The sequence below is a fragment of the Diabrotica virgifera genome, chromosome 10, assembly GCF_917563875.1.
Source record: "Diabrotica virgifera virgifera chromosome 10, PGI_DIABVI_V3a".
NCBI lineage: Eukaryota > Metazoa > Arthropoda > Insecta > Coleoptera > Chrysomelidae > Diabrotica > Diabrotica virgifera.
The window spans coordinates 118,680,803-118,706,938 of NC_065452.1; the positions used below are offsets into that span (position 1 = coordinate 118,680,803).

Genomic DNA, 26,136 nt, shown 5'->3' on the forward strand with positions numbered 1-26,136 from the left:
TATGAAGAGCAGATTTGAAAGCGTTGTAACCTTTAGACAAAGGTCTTGTTGCATGTGTCCTTGCAGTCCATCTGTGCTGCTTGATCTTTTAAGGACTAGATCGTGGCGAAATGTGATCGCTTAGTGGAGTTTTATTTTAGCATTTGATCGTAACTTCCCAATGGTGGGTAGCGGCTGACAAAAAGTTGTACACGGACTGAACAAACCCAAAATATGATATTCCACTTGAGGGAGAATACGTTAGCCAATCTCTTTTAATTTTTGTTCCACTGGTATGTTTTCGAAAAACCGTAGATTGTGTAAAAATGGTAGGTAATGCCTTTAAAATTTCTTTTTTTATGCTGAAAAACTTCCTTCAAAGTTTTTACATTATGACGACCTTTTCCAATCCAAAATTTCCGTACTTCTTCATTTATTGTATTTCGTAATCCTATGTCGTTTTCCGAATTTAGGACCCAATTTATCTTTAACTTCAATTTCTATCTTAGTTGTGGTTTCTGGTTCTTTAACTTCTTGAACTGGAATAGAACTGTCTTTACATGTTTTTTCATCACGTGTATTTTCATTCAGCTTCACTAGCTATGGATTTCTGTGTGAAACTGAGTTTAAATAAGTTTTGGTTCTGTTTTAGATCTTGCTTAAGAATCTTTTCTTTCCCCTGCTTTTTCTTGCGTTTTCTGCTCCACTCTTTTTTCTTATTTCCATCTGTAATACTGTTTCTTCTACCAAAGGGCATTTATTAGTGATTTATTCTCACAGCATAGACTTTCTATGTGAATAAAAGTATGCACTGTAATGTAATTTTATACGTCCACCATCACTTTTATGGTGTTGCGCGATATTTGAATTTTTCAACATAAGTATGATTTATAGTTCTTATTTAATTCTAATTATTATTTTTCGCTTTGGGCCCTGCGCGGCCCCCTTTGGGGTCGAGGCCCCTGGGCAACTGCCTACTTTGCCTAATGGTTAATCCGGCACTGGTTATTACGGCATCCTGTCAGTCTATTTACCTTTTGTACTTTATCTCTCACTTCTTTGTCCAACTCTCTATTTTACATCTGCTTGGTTATTTGCTGATTACTAGGGTTTTAGTTTTCTAAGATCAGATTGTCATTTTAAATAATTTTGCTCTTATGTTAAATCTGCATACTAGTTTTTGCAGACGGTCTTCATCTTGAGCTATCAATATTGCGTCGTCTAAGTAACAGAATATTTTTACTTCTTTGTTTATAATTCTGTATCCTCTCCCGTTGTTGGCACTTTTGATGATTTCGTTAAAGATTAAATTGAAGAGCATACTACTTATCGAGTCCCCTCCTGTCTTATTTCGCCTGTTTCTGTAAATTGTCGATCTATTCTGACTTCCATTTTGTTGTTTTGGTAGATGTTTTCAATAGTTTTTATATTTACTGGAACTTCTCTATTATACAGAAGATTGATTACATCTTTGAGTCGTACTCTATCAAATGCTTTATTCAAGTCAATCAGATACAGAGATGGTGTTTTATTAAACTCTAGTGATTTCTCAGTAATTTGCTGTATGACTGATAATTCCTTTACATCCGTTCTGGTACCACTTATAAATTGCCATATTTACTTTTCCAGACCATAAAAGTAATTTTCCATTCCTTCGAAAAACGTTCCCAGTGATCATTTTTTATTATTTTTACAAGTGCATGTGTTTCGTTTCGTATTGTACATATTGTAATTTTCATATGCCTCTTGTGTTTTGATTGACATGTATTCTTAAATGTATAAGGTAAGCTTTTTTTTCTTTCTGTACATTTTCTTTCACTTCTATCATGAAATTCTTCGCCTTGGGAACAATTTATTGTTCTTTTATTTATATTTCTTTCACCAAGAACTTCCTTGGATGAGTTTAAGATATTAGACTTAATTTTTGCCCAGCTCTCTTCATCTCCATCACTTTCTGTGTTTCTCCTTCCTTCTGTTATTCTTTTCTGGAATAGGTGTCTTGTGGAGTCATCCTGCAAGCTTTCGACTTTTATCCTTGTGCTGTATTGTTCGTATTTTAGTTTATGCTGCAGAGTTCGGTCAGAAAGTCTCCGTTTACATTTATGATATTTTCATTATATTCTTGTTTTTTTTTACAAAAATACTGTTATACTCACAAAAATATTGGAGTACATAACTCCTCTCAAGAAACCAACAACCTGGATATCTGAAATTCGATAAGACGCATGTATAAATGAAACAGACATCACTGATAAAAACACCTTCAGAGACAAAGTAGATAAATGGAACGTAACGCCAGAGCAAACTAAGCAGAAACAATACAGACCAAAATAAGTCAGAAGAACAAAAATGTCCTTTTGCAGAACATATTCGTGAATACTAGGAAAATAAAAAGCTGATTCACGTTGCTTATCTCCTTCCTTTAAGAGAGAAATCGTCGATAATATAGATATATGTATATTAAACAGCAAGCATCATAATATGATTCCATAAACAGGAGCAGGAGCAGACTGTTGTTAGCAATGCTAGAAATGGAAATATCAGGAAAATTTGTGTGTGTAAAAAAAACTCAAATGTGTCAGACTCATACACAGATAAAGATAGGAAACAACATCAACGCCATTTAGTATAACATCAGGACTTACATAAGGAGACCCCTTATCACCGTTGCTATTCAATCTGGCCTTAGAATATGCAATAAGTAAAATATCATCTGAGCTGACAGGGAGATTTGCGAATCAAGGATCAAAACTCTTGTTGGCCTTATTTGCTGATGATCTAGAAGCAGTCGCTCATTCTACAAAAGACGTGAGAGATGTCTTTTAACAACTCTAGGAGGAAACATGTAGTCTGACCTAAAAATCCAAGATCAACAATTAGGCAGAACACAACTATTAATAATCACAGCTTCGAAGTAGTAAAAGAGTTCAAATATCTGGGGGCTATAATCATAGATGACAACCACATAGAAAAAGAGGTCTCAGCAAGGAATGCTGAGGCGAATAGAGCTAAGCTGCTAGGACAGTCTAAATTAAGACTGCAGAATGTCAATTATTATTCGTCCAGTTGTTACATATATAAGTGGAACATGGACTTTACATCAGCGGGAAATAATTACGCTGCTGGTGTTTGAAAGGAAGGTTCTCAGAACGATATTTGACCCTCAAAGAGATGAATTGACAGGAGAGTGAAGAAGACGCCGCAATGCTGAATTTGTGATTCTGAAAACATCGTCAGACATATAAAAGCTAACCGGATAAGTTGGGCAGGTCATGTGGTAATATCAGAGGAAGACAGAGTGTTAAAGACAGTGTTTTGAAGATCAGTAGGCCCTCCTAGAAAAAGATGGAAGGATGACGTTGAAGCCGAATTATCTAGGATTGTGGTACAAACATGGGAAATGGAATCGCAAGATCGTAGAAGATGAGAGGTTATAGTTGATGCGGCGAAGACTCACCCCGAGTTGTAAAGTCAGTCAAGAAGAAGAAGAAGAAGATATATATTAAACATCTAACTTTCTTGGTTAGCATGCACACCCTTTTCATTCTCTCATTCCCGGAAAAATAATACAATAGACGAAATCTAAGACTAAAGCCTGTCGTTTGCAAATAACGAGATATGTTCTTTTGCAATAACATTTCTTCTTCTTTAGGTGCCGTCTTTTTAGCGAAGATTGGTGATGACTTCTGCGAAGTCTTCTCTATTTTGGGCTTTTCGTATTTAAACTTTGAAAAGTCTAATCCTGTCCATTCTTTGATGTTGCGCAGCGCAGCCAGGTCATTTGTTGTCTACCCGGGCCGCATCTGCCTTATATTTTTCCTTCTATAATAAGATGAAGGAAGTTATCCTCTTCAGCCCCAAGAAAAAAGTTTTTATTATTTTAACAATATTTTCTATTTTCTCTCCTCATTTGTGAAAACAATAAACGAAAATCTATAAAAACTTTAAAAAAATTATTTGACAGACATAATATGACAGGTCCAGCATAATGGACATCAGGACTTAGCTTTCATATAATTTAAGTATGAAACTGAAAAAACATTCTGGTTCAGGAGAAATACACATACATTTTGCATTTTGTACAAAAGAATCTCGTCTTCTTAGTGCATTCAAGAGGTTGAGGCAACGGGATACGAATTTCTATTTCTGACAGAGCATATTGGCAAATGGTTATTACTGGTTTTTCTTACATCTATAGGCGGTAACTGGAAAACTGTAGATCTTTTTACAGAAATTATGGGCACTTCATCTTCAGATGTCTCCGGTTTTCTTGAAATAAACGCACTAGCTTGTCTCCCACTTGCAAGCTTACCACCTAGAGCTAGTGACCTTCCAACATACAGCTTAAATTCATGTAAATCCATTTCCTTTGATCATTATCGCTATCTTCACTGACGAAAAAATCGTTATCTGTCAAAATAGCCCCAATGCACTTTCTATTCTATCAATATCCTTTTACTATCTGTAACTAAACTTAAAAAATGTGAGTATGGTAACATATTTGGCTAACTAAGTCCCAATCAAGTAACATACATTAAAAACAATCAATACTTTAAAGTACAGAAAAACACTACAACTTACTGTATTTTTGTGGAGCCACCATTATAACTTAAAAAGTTTCACCACATGTAACAACAAACTACCGAGGTAGGCGCTGTTGTCGAATTTTTCAAATGAGTAAATTTGACTGATAAATAGGAAGTCCAATATGCTGCAATATAGGACGCAGCGATTCCCAACCCGAATAGTCACCGTGTAATAAATTAGTAAACATTGTCCAGCTGGCTGGACCTATGGACTGAGGCGGTTATACCTGTCGTCTCTAAATATGTGTCCCAGATAAGATGTTTTGCGTTTCTTGAAAATTTCTGTGAGTTCACGTTCTCTATTCATACGCTTTAACTTCTTCATTTCTAACGTGGTCGGTACATGGAATTTTCAGCATATGACGAAATACCCACATCTCAAAGCTCTCTAAACGTCGTAACGAGCTGACTGTTAACGTCCAAGCTTCCATGCTGTGTAATAGTACACTATATGTACCTATACATAACACTTTATCATGCGATATTGTGGGGACAGATCAAGATTACGGGTAGTGAGTAACTGTCGCATCTTTAAGAACGTGTTTCTTGTCTGTTGTATTCTACATTTAACTTCTTGTTCTTGTTCTAAGGTTTCATGTATCCAACATCCTATAAGGTATAGGTTATAGGTACTTAAACTTTTTCACTTGTTCAACGAGATTGTTGTTGACTAGTATGTTTATAACTAGTGTGTGTTTTTCTGAAATTACCATTGTTTTAGTTTTTTCTACATTCACATGTAGTTCTACATGTAGTTCTCCTTCTCGCACTACTTTGGTTAACAGAATTTGTTAGATCTTCTTCACTGCCAGCAATCAGTACTCCATCATCGGCGTACCTGAAGTTGTTCACGATTTTTCCATTGACTTTTATTTCTCCTTGTGCTTCATCTAGAGCTCGTGCAAAGATTTCCTCTGAGTACAAGTTGAATATTAATGGTGATAGTATACAACCTTGTCTAATTCCTCTCTGGATGTTTATGGTTTCAGTATCACCCATTTCGGTTCTGACAGAGGCGTCTTGGTTCCAGTAGAGTTCACGTATTGTATTAATGTCGTTTGGATCCAGGTTCTTTCTTTGCAAGCATTCTATTAGCTGATCGTGTTATCTTTGTCAAAAGCCTTTTCATAATCGGTAAAGCACAAACAGACATTTTTTTGTTGATCCCGACACTTTTGCATGAGAACAATGAAACTGAACAAAGCTTCTCGAGTTCCTATACCGTTTCGAAAGCCCAATTGTTCCGGACCCATATCTTCTTCGCATTTTTTATATTTATAACATTTAACAGTAGTATTTAGCAAGGTAGGATCTTCTAAGTGTATATGTGATGAGTCGCATCAATCTTTAATTTGTGATCCGTGATTTCGTAATATCAGTGAAGGAATCATAGGTCCTGAAATATCGCTCACCTCTATCTACATAGTCCTTCTAACTCCGTTCCCGACATTTCTGTTCGCTTTGTGTACGGAAATGGTTGTATAAGTATGGTGGGGTCAAAAATGTAGGATTTTTCAAACGGCCGTCCTACCAGTGGCCTTAAAAAGCCAATTATTCAACAATTGTGTGTGATATGATATGCTTCACAGTTGACGTATTCAAATTTTGTAAATACTATAGTTTGAGATGCTCTCCTGTGTTTGGCAGCTATGTGGATGGTAAGATTTTTCTTTATCGTAAAATTTTGTTAAGTCTTCAACAGTTACTTCGAACATTAAATCATAAGTATATGCTTTTCTTGAGGTTTTTAAGCTTAATTTCCAGAATGTCTAAAATATAAGAAACTGGTGATTTATATAACTAATAATATTTCAATTATTAATTTTAACTAATACTATCATATTATTATATATGTTTATACTTATATATGCCAAGTGACACTTAGATCTATCAGACGCGTTGGATTCTCAATTATTTGTTGACATTTTGCTATCAAATTTTCATTGATTATTCACTACTTTCAGTGATTAAATTCCAATACACTTTTTTTACTTAGAAGAGTGTATGACTTTAGTTTTGTAAGATATTCTTCTTTAATTTCATGTGGATTTAAATGTCATGTTTTACAATCCCCAAGTATCTGTTTTTGTGCATACATGTAGACTAGGTAGGCTGTCTTTGTTTGGGCTAATCAGGTCATCTTTATTTCCATTTCATTGTTTTGGATATATTGATATCAATCACTCAATCGGCCTATACTTTCTTCCAAAATGACTAACAGGCGAATCTTATCTTCGTTTCCTACAGGAAGAGTTAATGATTCTTTTCGTGATGGTGATGCACCAGCCCATTTTACCATTAATGCACGTAATCAGTTATAGAGACAGTATATTCAAATCGTTGGATAGATAGGAGACGTACGAAGCATTAGCCTGCTCAATCGCTGGATTTAAATCATCTAGATTTTTGTATTGGCGGTTTCGTAAGTCTGTACTGTGTTCCACTCATGACGATTCGAATTATAATCGGGTGTGAGACAATAGGAAATAATCTAGGAATATTTGCGCGAATACGACAACCAATGAGATGAGGCTATGAGTTGAATCTTGTGTCACGTTTCAGAGAGCTCATTTTGAACATTTTTTGTAACTTTGGCCTATTTAAAATTTTATTAGTGTTACTTTTTGTTATTGTTCTAATAAATATGTATAGCGATACGCTTTAATTACTATTTTTGCTAATTTTATTTTAATTTTTAATAACTTTTCTCAAAACGAAATAATATGGGTCATATAAATTCACATGTAATATACAAACCAGATGCTAAGAAGGGCACGGTTTTACGAAACGAAATGTATCCTTAACCATATGTTTCTGGTGTGTTCAGTTTGACAAACTGAATTCCCCATAAATTAATTACCTTATCAGACCTTATGTCAAGAACTCACTTTGGACATGCATTCGAAGACGTTTCCTAAAACTGCAGAAATGTTTCAACTTTTAAACGCCAGATCTAAATAATTTATTGCCCTTCTGGTCAGATGGTAGAAACACAAACAGATTAGCGTCTGTGGTTTCTTTCAGCCACTCAGTCGGTTATCACACCCCACCAGGCATCGTTCGCTTGCTGGGCGGAAACAATAACAAACCGTCTTACGAGATATATAAGCAAAACACCTTTTTTTACCAAAAATAAATAAGTATATTATTGACAACTGTTTGCGTTTTAATTAATATTATTTTATATCATTGTTTCCGTCAACACACACCCACTTACCGGAACATATGCAAGTGATATTTTTTGTCACAAATTGAACGAGGAATTTAAAAATTATTTTTAATTTGAAATATCTGAGTGGCGTACCATTTTTTTCTTTAAAAAAATTGAAACCATTACCCGTATTATGTGCGCCAATAATAAATATGTATAAGATTATTAATTCCGGGGGGGGGGGGGGTTGAGGGGTTGGGTAGTTGGGTATTAACTTTTATGCCTCCTCGGCATCTTGATCTTTTGCTTTGCTGAGGGTACCAGGCTGAAAACCTCAAATAATTTGATATTAACAATTTGATTTTTTAAATGATTGTATCTTCTGAACTATTATGAGATATTTAATTTTACCAAAATAAAAATTGTTTCTTTTGAAAAAATGAACAAAATGGCCTTTAGTAAACTTTGATCCGATTGTTAGAACCGGAGTTATAACAAATTTCGTGAAAAATTGCAAAATAGGCATTCGATGGGACTTTTTAAAATTATAACTAAACTTTCATTGGGCGCGATTAACTTTTAGAACACCCTTGTTTTATAGGTAATTGTTTCAGCTTTAAAAAAACTTTTCAAAATTACTTTATCTTTATTAATAAAAAAGTTATAACAATTCAACATTAAACATTTTACTAAAAAGTTGCGAATTAATTTGTTTATAAGAGATTTAAACAAAATTAAGCTTTAAACTCTTTGAAAATCTGGCTAATGGAAATTATAGAATAACTCAAAACAAACAATTTTAAGCTTTGGTAAATGTTTTTACCCGTGTTGAGCTGCCCCCCCCCACTTGCAAAAATCAAAAAACAAATAGCCCTGATTTATGAGCTATTTATGAGCTTTCATATTCCGCAAACTAAAAATTTTGAGCTCGTTCCACTGAGCAGGAATTTAATACTTAAAAATAGGAATATTGAATCGGTTTTTGCGACAGAATTACGAGCTATTTATGAGCTCTTGAAATTATATAGTTTCGATTTTTGAGCTCATCCCCTTCACCCCCAAACAACCCTTTAATTGATTTAAATTAAGAGAAAAATGCTGAGAAAACTTAAAATATATCGTATTGCGGATATAATTCCTATAGCTTATATACTTTAAGAATAAACTATTAAATCACGTTCATTTCGATTATTGAGCTACAACCCCTTCGCAAGAAAACCACCCTATCTTCCCGACTTAAGAGAAAGTTGTACTTAAAATGCATTAAATTAATTATTTGGCGACTACATATCATTTAATAATTTATAAGCTTCCAAATTACGCGCATTTAGATCAGTAAATTGCAATTTATTTTGTATAGTGCAGTCACTGAAGGTAAAAATCAACGATTACCTTCAATTTCGGTGAACCTTCATCGATTTTCACGAAAATTGGTCAGTGGTTAGAGGATACGTCAAGAAACAAAGGTGACATGGTACCACCTTGCGCCTTTACCCTGAGGGTGGATACCGCCCCTTCTCGGGGGTGAAAATTATTTTATAAAAAATAACTGCACAAATCAATAAAAGAACAAATTAAAAGCAAAATTTATTATATAAAGTTATTAAAATAAGTCAATACTTTTTAAGTTATTAAAGATCAAAGATTTTAATTATTCGTGAAAAAAATGCATGTTTTGAAGCGGTTTTTCGTAAATCACTGAAAAACTGCAAGTTTTTACAAAAAAGTTAATAGTAGTTTAATTCGTGTAGCTTATATTCTAAGAATAAACTCTTAAATCACGCGGCTTTCGATTATAGAGCTACAACCCCTTGGCAAGAAAACCATCCCATATTCCCGGCTTAAGAGAGAGTTGTACTTAAAATAATTTAAATTAATTATTTGGCGACTACATATCGTTTAATAATTTATCAGCTCGCAAAATATACGCATTTCAATTATTGAATTGCCATTTTCTTTCTATAGTGCAGTCACTGAAGGTAAAAATCAACTATGACCTTCGATTTCGGTAAATCTCCATTCATTTTCACGAATTGACAATAACAACTTGCTGTTTTAGCCTGGGGTATATGTCACCCCTTCTCGGGGGTGAAAATTTCTTTATTAAAAATAACCCCACAAATCGAGAGAGGGACAAATTGTAAGCAAAATTTGTTATATAATGTTATTAATAAATCAATACTTTTTGAGTTATTAAAGATCAAATATTTTAATTTTTGTGAAAGAAAATGCATGCTTTAAAGCGATTTTTCATAAATAACTCAAAAACTGTAAGTTTTTACAAAAAAGTTTTCATCACTAAAATTGAAGCTAATAAAAAATATAATAAATTGCTTACTTGAAAAACCCTTTAATGTTAATTTAAAGTAAGTTATTGGTAATTAAATGTATATTTTTTCTGCGACTGTTCAAATCTAAGGATTCAAGGTTAAATAACGGGAAAAATAAGCATTTTATAACACTTAGGTACTAAATATTTGTCAAAGTACTTAGAAATACCTATCAAAAATGAGCTACAGAAAAAGTTGGTAGCATCAAAATCCGCTCACCAATTTTCGTGAAAATGAATGGAGATTTACCGAAATTGAAGGTCATAGTTGATTTTTACCTTCAGTGACTGCACTATAGAAAGAAACTGGCAATTCAATAAACTACTATCAAATTTTTTGTAAAAACTTACAGTTTTTCAGTGATTTACGAAAAACCGCTTCAAAACATGCATTTTTTTCACGAATAATTAAAATTTTTGATCTTTAATAACTTATAAAGTATTGACTTATTTTAATAACTTTATATAATAAATTTTGCTTATAATTTGTTCTTTTATAGATTTGTGCAGTTATTTTTTATAAAATAATTTTCACCCCCGAGAAGGGGCGGTATCCACCCTCAGGGTAAGGCGCAAGGTGGTACCATGTCACCTTTGTTTCTTGAGGTATCCTCTAACCACTGACCAATTTTCGTAAAAATCGATGAAGGTTCACCGAAATTGAAGGTAATCGTTGATTTTTACCTTCAGTGACTGCACTATACAAAATAAATTGCAATTTACTGATCTAAATGCGCGTAATTTGGAAGCTTATAAATTATTAAATGATATGTAGTCGCCAAATAATTAATTTAATGCATTTAAGTACAACTTTCTCTTAAGCCGGGAAGATAGGGTGGTTTTCTTGCGAAGGGGTTGTAACTCAATAATCGAAATACACGTGATTTAATAGTTTATTCTTAGAGTATATAAGCTATAGGAATTATATTCGCAATACGATATATTTTAAGTTTTCTCAGCATTTTTCTCTTGAGTTAAATCAATTAAAGGGTTGTTTGGGGGTGAAGGGGATGAGCTCAAAAATCGAAACTATATAATTTCAAGAGCTCATAAATAGCTCGTAATTCTGCCGCAAAAACCGATTCGATATTCCTATTTTTAAGTAGTGGGGGGGGGGGGGGGCTTACTCAGCCCCCCCACTAAAGTATTAAATTCCTGCTCAGTGGAACGAGCTCAAAATTTTTAGTTTGCGGAATATGAAAGCTCATAAATAGCTCATAAATCAGGGCTATTTGTTTTTTAATTTTTGCAAGTGGGGGGGGGGGGGGGCAGCTCAACACGGGTAATGTTTTTATATTAAAAATGAATAAATATTTTCAATATCGCTGCAACCCGAAACCGCAGTCGCATTATATCTAGTTCAATCAGAGAGTACAGCGAAATTGAAAATGTTTATTCATTTTTAATTTATATTTTTACTGCATTTGGAGTACTAAGGGAACCATTCTCGCTGTAAATTTACCGCCTGAGCAGATGGGATGTGAATTATAAATTGTAAAATTCCCTCATCTTCCTACAGTCTCAGAATCCGCATGGCTTGTATTACAGTCATTGAAGCTTTTTAGCTCAGAAATTTTTTACTATAAACCGATTTACATGAAATTTTGGAATTAGGCTTATCCTACCCTTAACTTCAAAAGTGATATTGACCCGAACTTCGTTTTCACCCTGGGGGTGGTTGCCACCCCTTTTCAGTGGTGGAATTTTGTTTTTCAAAATAACCTTAGATATCGATAGAAGACCTAATTTTAAGTAAAAACTGTTGTATAAAGTTTTTTCAAAAACCCAACACTTTTCAAGTTATTGGCAATTGAAAATTCGGAAATTTCTCACGATTTTCAACAGTTTTTTTGCAAATATCTCCAAAAAATATGCATTTTAGCGATAATATTATAATAAATAAAATTGTAGCAAGTAAAAAAATGAACAAACTGGTTTTTTAAAGAGTGTTCTAAGTGCAATATTAAGCGAGATATTGTAGATCAAAGCCGTTTTTTGTTTTGTGTGAAATTTAATCGATGTATTCAATGCCATCTAGCGGAGAGCGAATAAATTTTATGCATGCTAATGAGAAAGGATTTTATAGTACTTAAAATAAGCTTTAAAATCAGCACTGTTAAAAGTCTTTTGTAGGTAAAATGAGTGAGCTGTAATGAAAAAAAGAGCAACATCTAATGTTTTTTTTAAATCAATGAATTTCATAAGTGCCATTTCCACCAAAATTAAAATTAATTGTATTCCGTCTAGAATCAACTTTAATATAAAGAGTTTGATGGATTCTAGCAGTTTCGATACTTAGGAACACATATATTTGTTGAAAAAATCACGATTTTAAGAAAAATAAATTTCGAATTTAGAAAAAAAACCACTTTCTTTTCATAATGTCTCAAAAATAATGAAAGATACGTAAAAAAGTGTTAAAAATAGGTCTTTTGACAAAAATTTTGATTTGTCTGTTTTTCCTATCACACAAAAATTGACGAAGATATGATTGATTAAAGAGCGCGGGGTAGCGCAACCACAGTCTCTCTCGGGCCTTTTGACCCTTCACCGTTTCAAAATAAAAGGTTTTTCACTACATATTATAATGAAAAAAGTTGTAGGAATGATGTTGATTCTAGATAGAATACGATTAATTTTGATTTTGGTGGAAATGGCACTTATGAAATCCATTGATTTAAAAAAAAAAACATTAGATGTTCCTCTTTTTTTCATTACAGCTCACTTATTTTACGTACAAAAGACTTTTAACAGTGCTCATTTTACAGCTTATTTTAAGCACTATAAAATCCTTTTTCATTAGCATGCATAAAATTTATTTGGTCTCCGCTAGATGGCATTGAATACATCGATTAAATTTCACACAAAATAAAAAACGGTTTGATCTTGAATATCTCGCTTAATATTGCACTTAGAACACGCTTTAAAAAACCAATTTGTTCATTTTTTTACCTGCTACAATTTTGTTTGGTATAATATTATCGTTAAAATGCATATTTTTGGAGATATTTGCAAAAAACTGTTGAAAATCGTGAGAAAATTCCGAATTTTCAATTGCCAATAACTTGAAAAGTGTTGGGTTTTTGAAAAAACTTTATACAACATTTTTTGCTTAAAATTAGGTCTTCTATCGATAACTGAGGCTATTTTGACAAACAGATTTTCCACCACCGAAAGGGGGTGGCAACCACCCCCAGGGTGAAAACGGAGTTCGGGTGAATATCACTTTTGAAGTTAAGGGTAAGATAAGCCTAATTCCAAAATCTCATGTAAATCGGTTCATAGCAAAAAATTTCGGAGGTAAAAACCTATTTTACGCTTCAATTATGACTGCACTATTATTGCATTCTTAGAAGCCTCGGATGGTGTTTACAGAAAAGGTTTTCCATTGTTTTTAGTTTTTAATCTGGTAGGATATAAAATGTTATTTTAAATATCATGTTACGTGCTATTTGATTAAAAACTTAAACTTTTGTTTTTATATTAATTTTTTGCCGAGGGGACATAAAAATGCATGCTAAACCCCTCTTGGCTCCTGCTCCTAGACAAAGTTTCAGCGTATCATGGAAAATATGTCTTGATATACCAAATATATCTATTTTTTAGATAATATTTTAATCAAAGGAAGAAATAGGAAAGAACACACACACTGAGCACATATTAAAAAGTAGAGGGGATAGTATACATCCTTGTCGTACTTCTCTTATTATTGGAATCTCTTTAGATTTTTTTGGTCTACTCTTATTATGGCTTTCTGATATCGGTATAAATTTGTAATGATTCTCACATCCTGATCATCTATTTCTGTGTAGTATTTTGTCCAATGCTTTCTCAAAGTCAACCAGACATGAATACGTCACACACAGTTGTCATCGCGACACCGTTCTATGAGTATTTGCATAGTAAATAATGACTCTAGTGCCAAAGCCTTTTCTAAATCCCAGTTGGCTTCCTTGTTATGCTATCGTCTGTTTTTTGTAGACACGTTCATGGATCACTTGCAAGAAAACTTAAAACATGGTTCATCAAACTGATTGTCCTATATTCCCTAAGGTACGTATCCATACGTTGGTCCTCGGTGCTCCGTGTAGCGGCTCCACATAGTGGATACGTTGGTGCTCGGCGCTCACCCTCTTCGATTCAGCTGGTTTGCGGTTTGCATCTAAACATTCCGTATATGTATTTTGCACCTAGGAGTTTTCTATTGGTTCATATATGTTCATACGATATGTTCTATATAATGTGTTAAATGTCCGTAGATAAAAAAAGACGACTATTTTCGTCTGGTAGCACACAGCCCTAAAATTCAACAGAAATAACAGAATTGAATAGCTGAATGAAACATAAATCTAAACATACTATACAACACGTGCAAGTCATTAAAATTCTGCGAAAGCGAAATAGTCAAATAAAGAAATAATAAAGTCTCTCAAAGCTATACCATACCATTCCATTTATAAATTTAGCATCAAATAACATTCCACATAGGTAATAATTGTTTTATTTTCTTTAATATACATTAATCCAATTTTGCCGGGAAGAAGATTTTACTATTGCTAAGACGTGGTTTAGACTTCCCCCGAGACGACTTTACACATGGAAATCACCTGCAGATACAGCCAACAATATCATCAGAAACCAAATAGACTTTATTCTCATTAACAAAAGGTTCAAGAACAGCTTGACTTCGGTGAAGATCTACCCAGGAGCAGACGTCTCATCGGACCACAACCGATTAGTGGGCCAGGTAGAACTCAAACTAAAGAAACTCATCAAAAGTAAACCTAAACAGAACCTGGATTATGACACTCTAAAAGACCCCGTAGTTCGTCAGAACGTAAGAGATGTAATGAGAGAAAAACTAGAAACCGCTAAACAACAAGAACAGAGTGTAGAACAAAACTGGAGTTATATGAAAGACGCCGTGCTGAATGCGGGAAAAGAACATCTGGGAAAGAAAACAAGAGTAAAAAATAAAGAATGGATGACTGATAACATTCTGCAGATGATGGATCAAAGGAGATTAATGAAGAACAGGGACGCGAAGAAATACCAAGAAATCAACCAAACAATTAAGAAGAGACCAATTAACCAAGAAATACGAAGAGCCAAGGAGACATGGATGCAAGAAAAATGTAAATTAATCGAGGAGCTCCAAGTGAAACACGATCATATAAATATTCACCGAAAGATTGGAGAAGTCACTGGTCAATACAAGAGGAGAAACACACACCTCCTCATAAACAAAGACGGGAACCTGGCGACGACAGTTAAGGAGAAGCTGGTAACCTGGAAAATGTACATCGAAGAACTCTTCTGGGACTACCGAGGCAACCTTCCAGAAATAAATTTCATGACAGGGCCGTCAATACTAGAAAGCGAGGTGAAAGCGGCTTTAAAACAGTCTAAGAATGGTAAAGCCACAGGTCCAGACGAAATACCCGTCGAACTTATTAAGGTGATGAGTGAAGTAAGCACGAAGGAGTTAACTGAACTGTTCAACGCCATATACGATTCAGGTAATATCCCAGAGGAATGGCTATTGTCAACGTTTGTAACAATACCAAAAACACGATCTGCAAAAACGTGCGAAGATTTCCGGACTATCAGCCTTACGAGTCATGCACTTAAGATTTTTCTTAAAATCATACATGCCAGAATTTACAAGAAATGCGAGGAAAATGTCGGTGAAATGTAATTTGGATTCCGCGATTCCATGGATACACGTGAGGCACTTTTCACCTTACAAGTTCTATTTCAGAGATGCCGCGATGTTAGTTGTGATGTCTATGCTTGTGTTATTGACTACGCCAAGGCATTTGACCGTTGCCAGCACCAGAAGATGGTCACCGCCCTACAAAGAATAGGATTAAATGAGGACATTCGGATCATCATGAATTTATACTGGAACCAGCGTGCTCAAGTCAAGGTCGAAGACCAGTTGACCGACCAAGTGAAGATCATGCGAGGAGTAAGGCAGGGCTGTGTGCTCTTTTCAATATATACTCTGAGGAAATTTTTACTGTAGCCCTCACAAACCTAGAGATGGGAATCCGAGTGAACGATGAATACATCAATAATATCCGCTACGCCGATGACACTGTATTACTAGCAACCAGCCTAAATGATCTACAGGCCTTATTAGACCGTGTGAGAACTGTGAGCGTAACATACGGACTGAACCTTAATATTAATAAAACTAAATTCATGGTTGTCAGCCGTGTAAATTTAGATCCCGGGGCACTAATGGCAGATAGCGAAGAGATCCAGAGAGTCGACAGATTCACTTACCTCGGAACTACCCTCAACTCACAATGAGAGCACGCTCAAGAGATTAGATCCAGAATTGAAATGGCACGGTCTACATTTATCAAGCTGAGATCCTTGCTGTGCTGCAGTGACCTCGGTTTCGGAACAAAGATGCGGATAGTGAGGTGCTACGTTCTTCCGGTATGGAGTTGAAGCCTGGACACTGACGCAAGCCACTGAAAAGCGGATTGAAGCCTTCGAGATGTGGATCTACAGAGGATACTAAAAATATCTTATCGAACGAAAATATCTTAGCGAACGTCATCGCTTCGGCAAAATAAATTTTTAAAGTGAAAACTTCTTTTGGGGACGTTGTGCACTTTTTAGATGGGGAAGAAGTATTGAATTAGCGACCGTCATCGCTTCGGCGAAATCAATTTTTGAAGTGAAAACTTTAGGGACGTTGTGCACTTTTTGGATGGGGAAAAATTATTAAATTTGGATGGGGAGAAAGTAATAAATAAGCGACCGTCATCGCTTCGACGAAATAAATATTTGAAGTGAAACTTCTTTAGGGACGTTGTGCACATTTTGGATGGGGGGAAAAGTATTGAATTAGGGGCTGTCATCCATCGCATGTCACCAACATTGAGGTCCTACAGCGCATGACAAAAGAAAAAGAAATGCTTAATTTAGTAAAACAACGTAAGCTTGAGTACCTTGGCCACGTGATGCGGAACGAAGAAAAATATCGAGTTCTTCAACTCGTCATGCAGGGCAAAGTATTTGGCAGGAGAGGACCGGGACGCCGTCGTATCTCGTGGTTGAAAAACCTCCGACAATGGTTTGGGATAACCTCCGCGGAGCTGTTTCGCAGAGCAGTCAACAAAACAATGATAGCCTTGATGATCGCCAACATCCGGACCGGATAAGGCACTGAAGAAGAAGAAGAAGATACATTAACAAAATATTTTAAAATCAATCGTCTTTAACTGACTTAATAAAAAGTCGTCTTTTTTAGTCTATGAATATTTAACATTCCGCATATGAATTTCCCACCAAATAACATTCCAAATACTATAATTATTGTTTTATTTTTTATAATAATACATTAACAAGTATTTTAATCAATCTCCTTTTAACTGACTCTAATGAAAAGTGTCTTTTTCGGTCTACGAAGATTTAACATTCCGTATATGAATTTCGCACCGAATAACATTCCGTATACGTGAATGGCACCTCGCCGCCTATTGGTTGAAATATGTCCGCGTGCCGCAAGGAACCAATAGAAAATTCCTAGGTGCCAAATAAATATACGGAATGTTTAGATGCTTGCTGTTTATATGTAGGGAAGCGCATGCCGTATCCATTTTATCAGCTCCACGGAGCCCCAACGTATGGATACGTACCTTCACATTTCATTGCGTTGGGTTTTTTGGGTATTGGGATCTGTAGCTATTTCAGTGGGTCCCATAGCTTTATCATTTTTTTAAATATAAATTTTTCTTTTTTTTTTCAATTTAATTTTTTAAATTTTTTAATGAATTTAATTATTAAATGATTTGGTATAAACAGGAAAGATATTTCCTATGAAACAGGAAAGCAATTTGACCATACATAATTCATACGTGAAGTGTGTTTTCGAGGTATAAACTGTCATAAAACCGTATCCAAAGTATTCTTGTTTTAGTCGTAACACTCCCATTGTTCTGCCCTAAACAATAATATTCTACTCAGAAGATTTGAAGGGTCATTTCAGTTAGCTTTACGAGTTGCCATTTACGACTTAGTTAATTAGTAATTGGAGTACTCTACGTGCCTTGTTTCTAAAATGTCTGTTAAAGTTTAAAAGCTTTCTTTGTCCGATAGACGGAATGGGTACTTATTCGGAATGTTTTTTCTTTGTTTGCCAATGAGAAGTACCTATATGTATATCATTTCTTTCTCGAAAGTGCAGTAAAATCTTTCTGGAAATATAATATCCTTACTTATCGATTTCAAAGAATTCGCAACAGAAATTAGCCGTTAACTTGCTACAGGTCCGTGTGAGGTTGTGAGTTGTCAGGTGCTTACGTGAATCGTGGGACCATAAAAAATATCTTAACAAGAAGTTGTTTTTTTTTATTTATTTCATGTACAAACTACATTGCTCACAAATATTGCAGTTTAAGTTAAAACGACTCAAAAAAGATAACATACAGGGTGATTGATTAGTGGGTTAAAGCTCCGTAGATCCTTATAGTAATATATAGCAATAAAAGTTAATAACAAAAATTGTAGCCAACTTTGAGTTTCACATTTCAAAATTAATCAGAATGTTACAGGGTGTTCGATAACATAGTGGCAGACCAAACTTAGGTTTTTTTTAATGGAACACCCTGTATTTTATTTTATATTCGAAATCTTCTTAACTTCTCCATTACAAAAATATAAAGGTTTGTTATGTTATAGGTACATGGTATTTACAAAGTTATAACCAATTTATATGAAATTCGTAACAAGTTCAACTCACTGTATAAATAAAAATAAGCACAGAAGCAATGGATTATTGATGCCATATTTTTTATTTATTGTCAAAATTTTTATTAATGATTAATATTGCTAATTTTCTTTATATTGAATACAGGGTGAGTCAAAACGCAAGTACATTATTTTCTCAGTACAGTACAACCTGCCATATCCGGACCTGTCATATCCGGACCTGTCATATCCGGACCTCCCCATATGCGGACGGTTCTGCGCCGTCCGGATCTACCGAAATCTACCGAGAAAGGCAGTCCTGCTGTTGGACAACGCACTAAAAGAAGAACTAAAAGATGGCGAAATAATGTATTATAGAATCTATAAAACGTGTCTATCAACGAAAATTTTGACGGCGTTGATTACTGAAATGTATGAAGAAGAAAACGTTTCAGAGAATGTAAAAGAAGTAGTGGTCTTGATATCCGGATTTTTTCATATCCGGATTGGTCTGTCGCCACATTGATCCGGATATGGCAGGTTTGACTGTATTTTATATCACTATTGAAAAGTGCCATTACCGTACTTTAATTTTTATATAACATTCCCTATGTCTAAATTTATTAGTTTTCGAGATATTCATTTTTCAGAGCAAATTATTAATTACAGGTCTAAATATTTCCAAATTTTAACCCTTAAGTACTAACACCCCGTCTCTCAGACGGCATCGCTTGTTGAAAGTGGGATATTTCCCTTTCTAGAAAATTTTGAAGGTCACCCGTTTATGACTTTTCAAGTTGGGTTGTTATTTGGTAGTATTGAATTCGGCAATTTGCGGCAGGTTGTTATTCGAAAGATATTTAGGTTCAAAGTGTGATTTCCGTCTAATAGACGGTGTGAGTGTTTGTGCCCAGTTCGTCATTACATATAATGTGCCCCAGTTCGTCAAAAAACATCAAATAAGGGAATAAAGACCCTGAGGAAACTCTTTTGAGATGGTTTGATGAGGTAGAAGACGACATAAGCGAAGTGGAATCAATTTGTGATGAAAATGTTGCCACTGACTACTATTGCTACACTGTACTAACTATAGTACCTGTCAGTTTTTTTTTGTTTTAACATTTTTTAAAAACCTTTTTATTTTCATTTTTCTCACTCTTTGTTTAACTCGATTATAAATTTTTATTAAGATTCTTTAATTTGTTTAGTTTTTATCACACTTTTTTTCAGGAGTAAAAAGGTACACAAACAATCCTTCCATTCTTGTTATAATGTTTTTTATTTTAATAAATACAGAAAAACTAGATTAATTACTGTGTTTTTTAGATAATCAATATTTTCAGTAAGTCATCGAGGTATTTTTTTGCATTAAAATATTTAACAAAAACAAAAATTACCACTAAAATGTTAAACCCGTCTGTCAGGCGGTTAGTTAGTGTTTACGTCATTGATTTAAGATGTTAGTACTTAAGGGTTAAGTAAGCCATGACTGAGTTATCTGAAATTGACAATTTACAATTACTGATTATCAATATGGTAATAAATGTAACAATGTAGCAAATAAAGAAAGAAAAATAATTTATTAGTAATAAATTTTACAAAAAAAAAACACAACCACAACATACAATATTTTTGAAACGATTAAAAACTACTCTTGTATGTAAGTGTAATAAAAAAGAAACAAAAATAATTTATTAGTTATGAATTTTATAAAAAAAACACAAACAGAAAATACAACATTTTGTGAAAACAATTAAAAACTACTTTTGTATGTAAATGTAACGATGTAACAAATAAAGAACGAAAAATAATTTATCAGTAAAAAATTTTACAAAAAAAAAACATGAACACAAAATACAGCATTTTTGAAAAAATTAAAAGCTACTTTTAATAAAATATTTTAAATATTTAATTACATAAGTTGTTCAAAATTACCTCCTAACACATTTATGCATGCATAAAAACGGTCATTGAATGAGTTACTTACACTACGAAACATTTGTAAATTAACACTTCGAAATACACGTTGTATTCTATTTTTCATCTCATCTCTTATTGTTGGAGGCATTTTATTATAACCTTTATTCTTAAAATAACCCCAAAAAAATTAGTCCAGTTTAATAAATTCTGGCAATCTGGGTGACCACGCTACTGGTCCATTGAAAAATGAAAATATCTCGAAAACTAATAAATTTAGACGTAGGGAATGTTGTACAAATTAAAGTACGGTCATGGTACTTTTCAATAAAATATCCATTTAAAATTACTGAGAAAATAATGTACTTGCGTTTTAACTCACCCTGTATTAGATATAAAGAAAATTAGCAATATCAATCATTTTTAAAAATTTTGATAATAAATAAAAAAATATGGCATCAATAAGCCATTGCCGTTGTGCTTATTTTTATTTATACAGGGAGTTCAACTTGTTATGATTTTCATATAAAATTCGTTATACCTTTGTAAATACCCTGTATAACGTACCAAACCTTTATATTTTTGTGATGAAGAAGTTAACGGGATCTCGAATTCGAATATAAAATAAAATAGAGGGTGTTCCATTTAAAAAAAAACATAAGTTTGGTCTGCCACTTTGTTATTGAACACCCTGTAATATTCTAACTAATTTTGTAATATGAGGGTAAGCAAAGTTGGCTACAATTTTTGTTATTAATTTGTATCGCTATCTATTGCTATAACAGATCTACGGAGTTTTACCTCACTAATCAATCACCCTGTACATATAGAACACAATAAAATTTTATAATTAAAATACATTCAAAGGCTTCTAAATACTTGGTTATTTCCCTCCATTTTTTCCAGTCCCTTGGTTTTTCTCTCCAATCTCTCACGCCTATTTCTGACAAGCCTTGCTTTATTGCTTTAATGTTTCCAAGCATTTCTTCCTTGGACATCCTCTTCGGACATATAAGGTACTTGCCAGAGTCATAAGAAGCAGACTTGAAAGGAACTTAACGAGCAGGTTGGTGAATACCAGGGAGGATTCAAAAAGGGCAGATCCACCACGGATTTCTGTTGAAAATGATTCAGAGCAGTACGTAAGAGCAACAGTTAAAGCTAAACCTCTATTCATTATCATTCAACCCGGATCTATCCACTGCTGGATATAGGTCTCTCTAAGTCTTTTCTATGTATTTCTGTTTTGTGCTGTTTGCATCCAATTTTTGTCGTTCCGTTTTATGTCATCAGACCATCTTGTTGGCGTACGACCTCTACTCCGATATGCTTCTTGTCTTGGTCTCCAGTGTATTATTCGCTGTGTCCATCTGTTATTCGACATTATAGCTATGTGCCCCGCCCAGTTCCACTTAAGGTTCATAATCAGATCCCCACGAGAAATGCCTAACATCAAGCGTTCCACGGCTCTTTGGGTATAGTTATAGGTATAACACAAATTTTATTTCTAATTTTCTTGGTTACTGTTAAAGTTTCTGCACCATATGTCAGTAGAAAAACCATAGTTAAACTGACAAACCTAATAAATGCTGCTTTTAGATTGAGATATGTTCCGAGACTCTGGAAAGTAGCCGAAGTCATTATGATCGCTAAACCAGGTAAACCTCCTAATGAAGTGACATCGTATCGACCAATATCACTCCTTCCGGTGATGTCAAAATTATTTGAAAAACTCCTATTGAAAAGATTAAAACCAATAATAGAAAGAAAAAATCTTATACCAAATCATCAATTTGGTTTCAGAAATAAACATTCCACTATAGATCAAGTTCACAGAATAACAAATATAATAGAAAAAACATTAGAAGAAAAGAAAGTCTGCTCTACAATCTTCTTGAACGTAGCACAGGCATTTGATAAAGTCTGGCATGAGAGCAGTGGCGGCTCGTGGTAATTTAAGGAGGGTGTTCAATTAAAGAATGTAATCATACGAACGGTGAATACGCGCCGCAGGCGAAAAATTTTTGGGGCCTCGCCAAAAGATGTTCTGTAAAATGAAACCTATCTTTGACCCGATTAGTCAGGATGTCACACACTTTTTTTGTTTTGTGCAGAATATGATATCTACTGAATGATGTGCGCTTCTTCGGTGGTGAAGGTGGAGGCAGAAGTTACGAATAACGAAATGGCTTTGTCAAAACTGTTTAAAAATCCGTTTATTTTAACGGCATCCAAAGACCGAGATTGAAATTATAGTTTTATTCTTTGAAAATACTAAACATGGAAAACAAAATAAAGAATGTAGTTTATCACACCCACATAATCACTAAGTTTTTCTATATTGTTCAACTTTAAAACAATGTTTAAACTTTTTGTTTCTTATTGCACATTCTTGTACCAAGTTTATCTCCGGCCAAGTTAGTCCATTCTTTTTATAAGAAGTCGATTTTCAAAACTATTTGCATTTTCTTTTATAAACTTTACTGAATAAGGCTCCACCATCCTAAAAAAACTACCTACCAATATTGTATTTAATAAAATCCCACAACAGAAAATGCCAAACTGTGAATCGAAACGCTTCGCCCCGGTCTCTGTGTGCAGTGCACAAATGGTCAATGTTTTAAGATAGGAGAATCCCTGGTTCACGGATTTAAGAGCTCTCGTTCTTCTATAGGGTTACTGTATAGTGGCTGGGTTCAATTTGAATTCTGCACTTACCACGTTCTAGCTTAGCGGTGTTGTGCAAACAAATTATGTGATTAATAAATACAGTTATAACGTGTGATCCAAAATTATTGTCACCATAGGTGGCTCTGAACGACAGAGATAGCTATACAGTGCATATCTACTATTATGCACATCTACTATTATCTACAGCTACAGTGCTTATCTATAGTATTTTTACTACAAAAGCGATATTACGTAGGTCAAAATTTTTGACGTAAGAGAACTGTCAAAACATTAGAATGTGACTTTTCATTATTGCCATGTTTATTATAAACATGGCAATAATGAAAAGTCACATTCTAATGTTTTGACAGTTCTTTTACGTCAAAAATTTTGACCTACGTAATATCGCTTTTGTAGTAAAAATACTACACTACTATCTACTATTATAATTCAGATATACTTTCCAATTTACGTCAACTTTGACAGATACTTGTCAATGTACGTACGTCAACTTAAAAAACAATACAATTGCACATAAAAAGTAGCATAGGAAGCAAAATTTTAACTTTGTACGAATTAAAAGGTCTTGAGATTGGGAATCTATTCAACGTGTTTTCAATATTTATTCTTTGTTTGGAAAAGTGATCATAACAACACTGAATAATATAGCCGCAGTTGGTCGTGGTGTCACACTTCGGCGGTCTTTCAGATTAAAACAAGACATACGTAACTTTTTGCATGGATAGCTTTAATCCCAATAATTGTGGATCGCTCTTTATTTTAATGATACTATGATATTTATGAGATTTAAGAAAAAATATTTTAATGATATTTATGAAATTTTTAAAAATATGTATTTTAATGAAATTTGATTGGGTGTTCACTGCACAAATGAACCAATGGAGAAACCGCCCCTGCATGAGAGTTTAAACTATAAACTAAGAACGTTCATGCCTAAACAGTATTCGGAAATCCTAGAATCATACATTGCGAATAGATATTTCAGAGTTAAACAAGAAGAAGTGTACACCGATTTAAGGGAGATCAAAGCTGGCGTGCCACAAGGGAGCGTATTAGGTCCGGTCCTGTACCTATTGTATACGTGTGACATTCCAGAACTAGAACAGAACAATATTGCCAGCTTCGCTGATGATACAGCTATACTAGCGATAGGAGACACTAGTGAAGTTGCAACTCTCAGTAAATACAATACATTCCCGGACCAGAAAATGGCGAATAAAATTAAATGAGTCTAAATCGGCACACATTAACTTCACAAATAAAAAAATAGAGAATTTCCCAGTTAGAATAAATGATACCCAAGTTCCTTATGCAACATCAGCAAAATACTTGGGCATCATCACCCTAGACGCGAGGCTGCGCTGGAAAGTCCATGTCAAAAAGAAAAGAGGGGAGCTAGATATTATGAGGTATAAGAAATTGTATTGGATGATTGGAAAAAATTCAACATTATCCATTCATAATAAATTATCCATTTACAAACAAGTACTGAGGCCAGTATGAGTATATGGGTGCCAACTCTGGGGCTGTACCAAAGCTAGTAACCTACATATTATCCAGAGATTTCAAAACAAAGTACTGAGGAACATTGTTGATGCTCCTTGGTATATCCGTAACAGCAACCTCCACCAGGACCTGGGTATGGAAACTGTGACCGAAGTAATCAAGAGAACAGCAGCAAGTCACGAGCAGAGGCTGCATAGTCATGTGAATGTCGAGGCAATCCAGCTTTTTGACAACACTGAACTAAAGAGAAGACTCATGAGGACAAAACCATTTGAGTTAGTGTAAATGTGTAACAGTTTAGTGTAAAAAGCAGAGTATAGTGCTGTGATGTTATTGCATGTTAGTTGTAGTGCATTAGTTAATAGATATAATAAGAGTAAGCCATATGGTATGCCCTTAGATTTAAGTATTTGTTTTATTAAGTTAGGTCAGAGAATAACTGATAAATTGGTCATTTGTGACCAGATAGCAGTATCCAAACATCGTACAAGTGTTATATTAAAAAAAAATATGTCAGTACTGGCAACACGCAGTGACCAAAGACTTTTCTTTTGAGACACATAGGACTTAAGACTTTTGAGACTTAAGGACATAGCTCAGCTTTCCGAATGCCACCCAAGTGAGTCCTATGCGGCGGCTTAGTTCGCACGTTTGATTATCTCTTCCTATGCGTATCTCATGCCCTAAGTACATACCTATAAAGAGGTGGTTTGTTCAATATGCATGCCATTTAATGAAATCTTTTAAATCCTAAAGAGTTAAATAAACTCACAATTAAATAACAATGTAATATAATATAATTGATATGAAATTGACTAATGTTTTGACAGTGTTATTTTTATAAATATTTAGGTTAAGAATTGGGACAAGCTGAACCAAATAGTTTGTAAATATAAGAATACTATAAGTTTGAAGGACATACTTATTTTAGAATTGAAATTCCAATGTATACAAACTAAATTATCGAAAATTTGCATCCAGGAAATATTAAAAATATTTACAATTTTGTTAAACGAAGGAAATAGAAATAATTAATCATAGGACTGCCAAAAATTCTTTAGAATAGGGTATAGATATAGAATATACCCTATCTTAATATTAGGGATATACATAATATGTATATTAGGGATAATAATATATAATTATATTAAGGATAATATTAGATAATAATTATTATAGATATGGTATAGGACATAGGATATAGAAAGCTTGACTTTGCCTGGTGTTGAAATGATTTCAGGGGAGTAATGAGAAAATTTTAATTCCCT

General features: G+C 34.0%; 1 protein-coding gene across 4 annotated transcripts in view; it reads left to right on the forward strand.

The window, feature by feature from the left end:
- The window catches only part of LOC114330789 (uncharacterized), a 214,083-nt gene that overhangs the window by 31,479 nt on the left and 156,468 nt on the right, over window positions 1-26,136 (forward strand). For 3 of the 4 annotated variants that reach the window (XM_028280197.2, XM_028280195.2, XM_028280198.2), the window contains exon 1: window positions 6,019-6,223. The exons of the other annotated variant lie outside the window; for it this stretch is intronic. In XM_028280197.2, coding sequence (XP_028135998.2) covers window positions 6,192-6,223 — 32 coding nt within the window. In that variant the 5' untranslated portion in view covers window positions 6,019-6,191. Of the gene's footprint in view, window positions 1-6,018; window positions 6,224-26,136 lie in introns of those variants that run through there. 4 annotated transcript variants of the gene reach the window in all.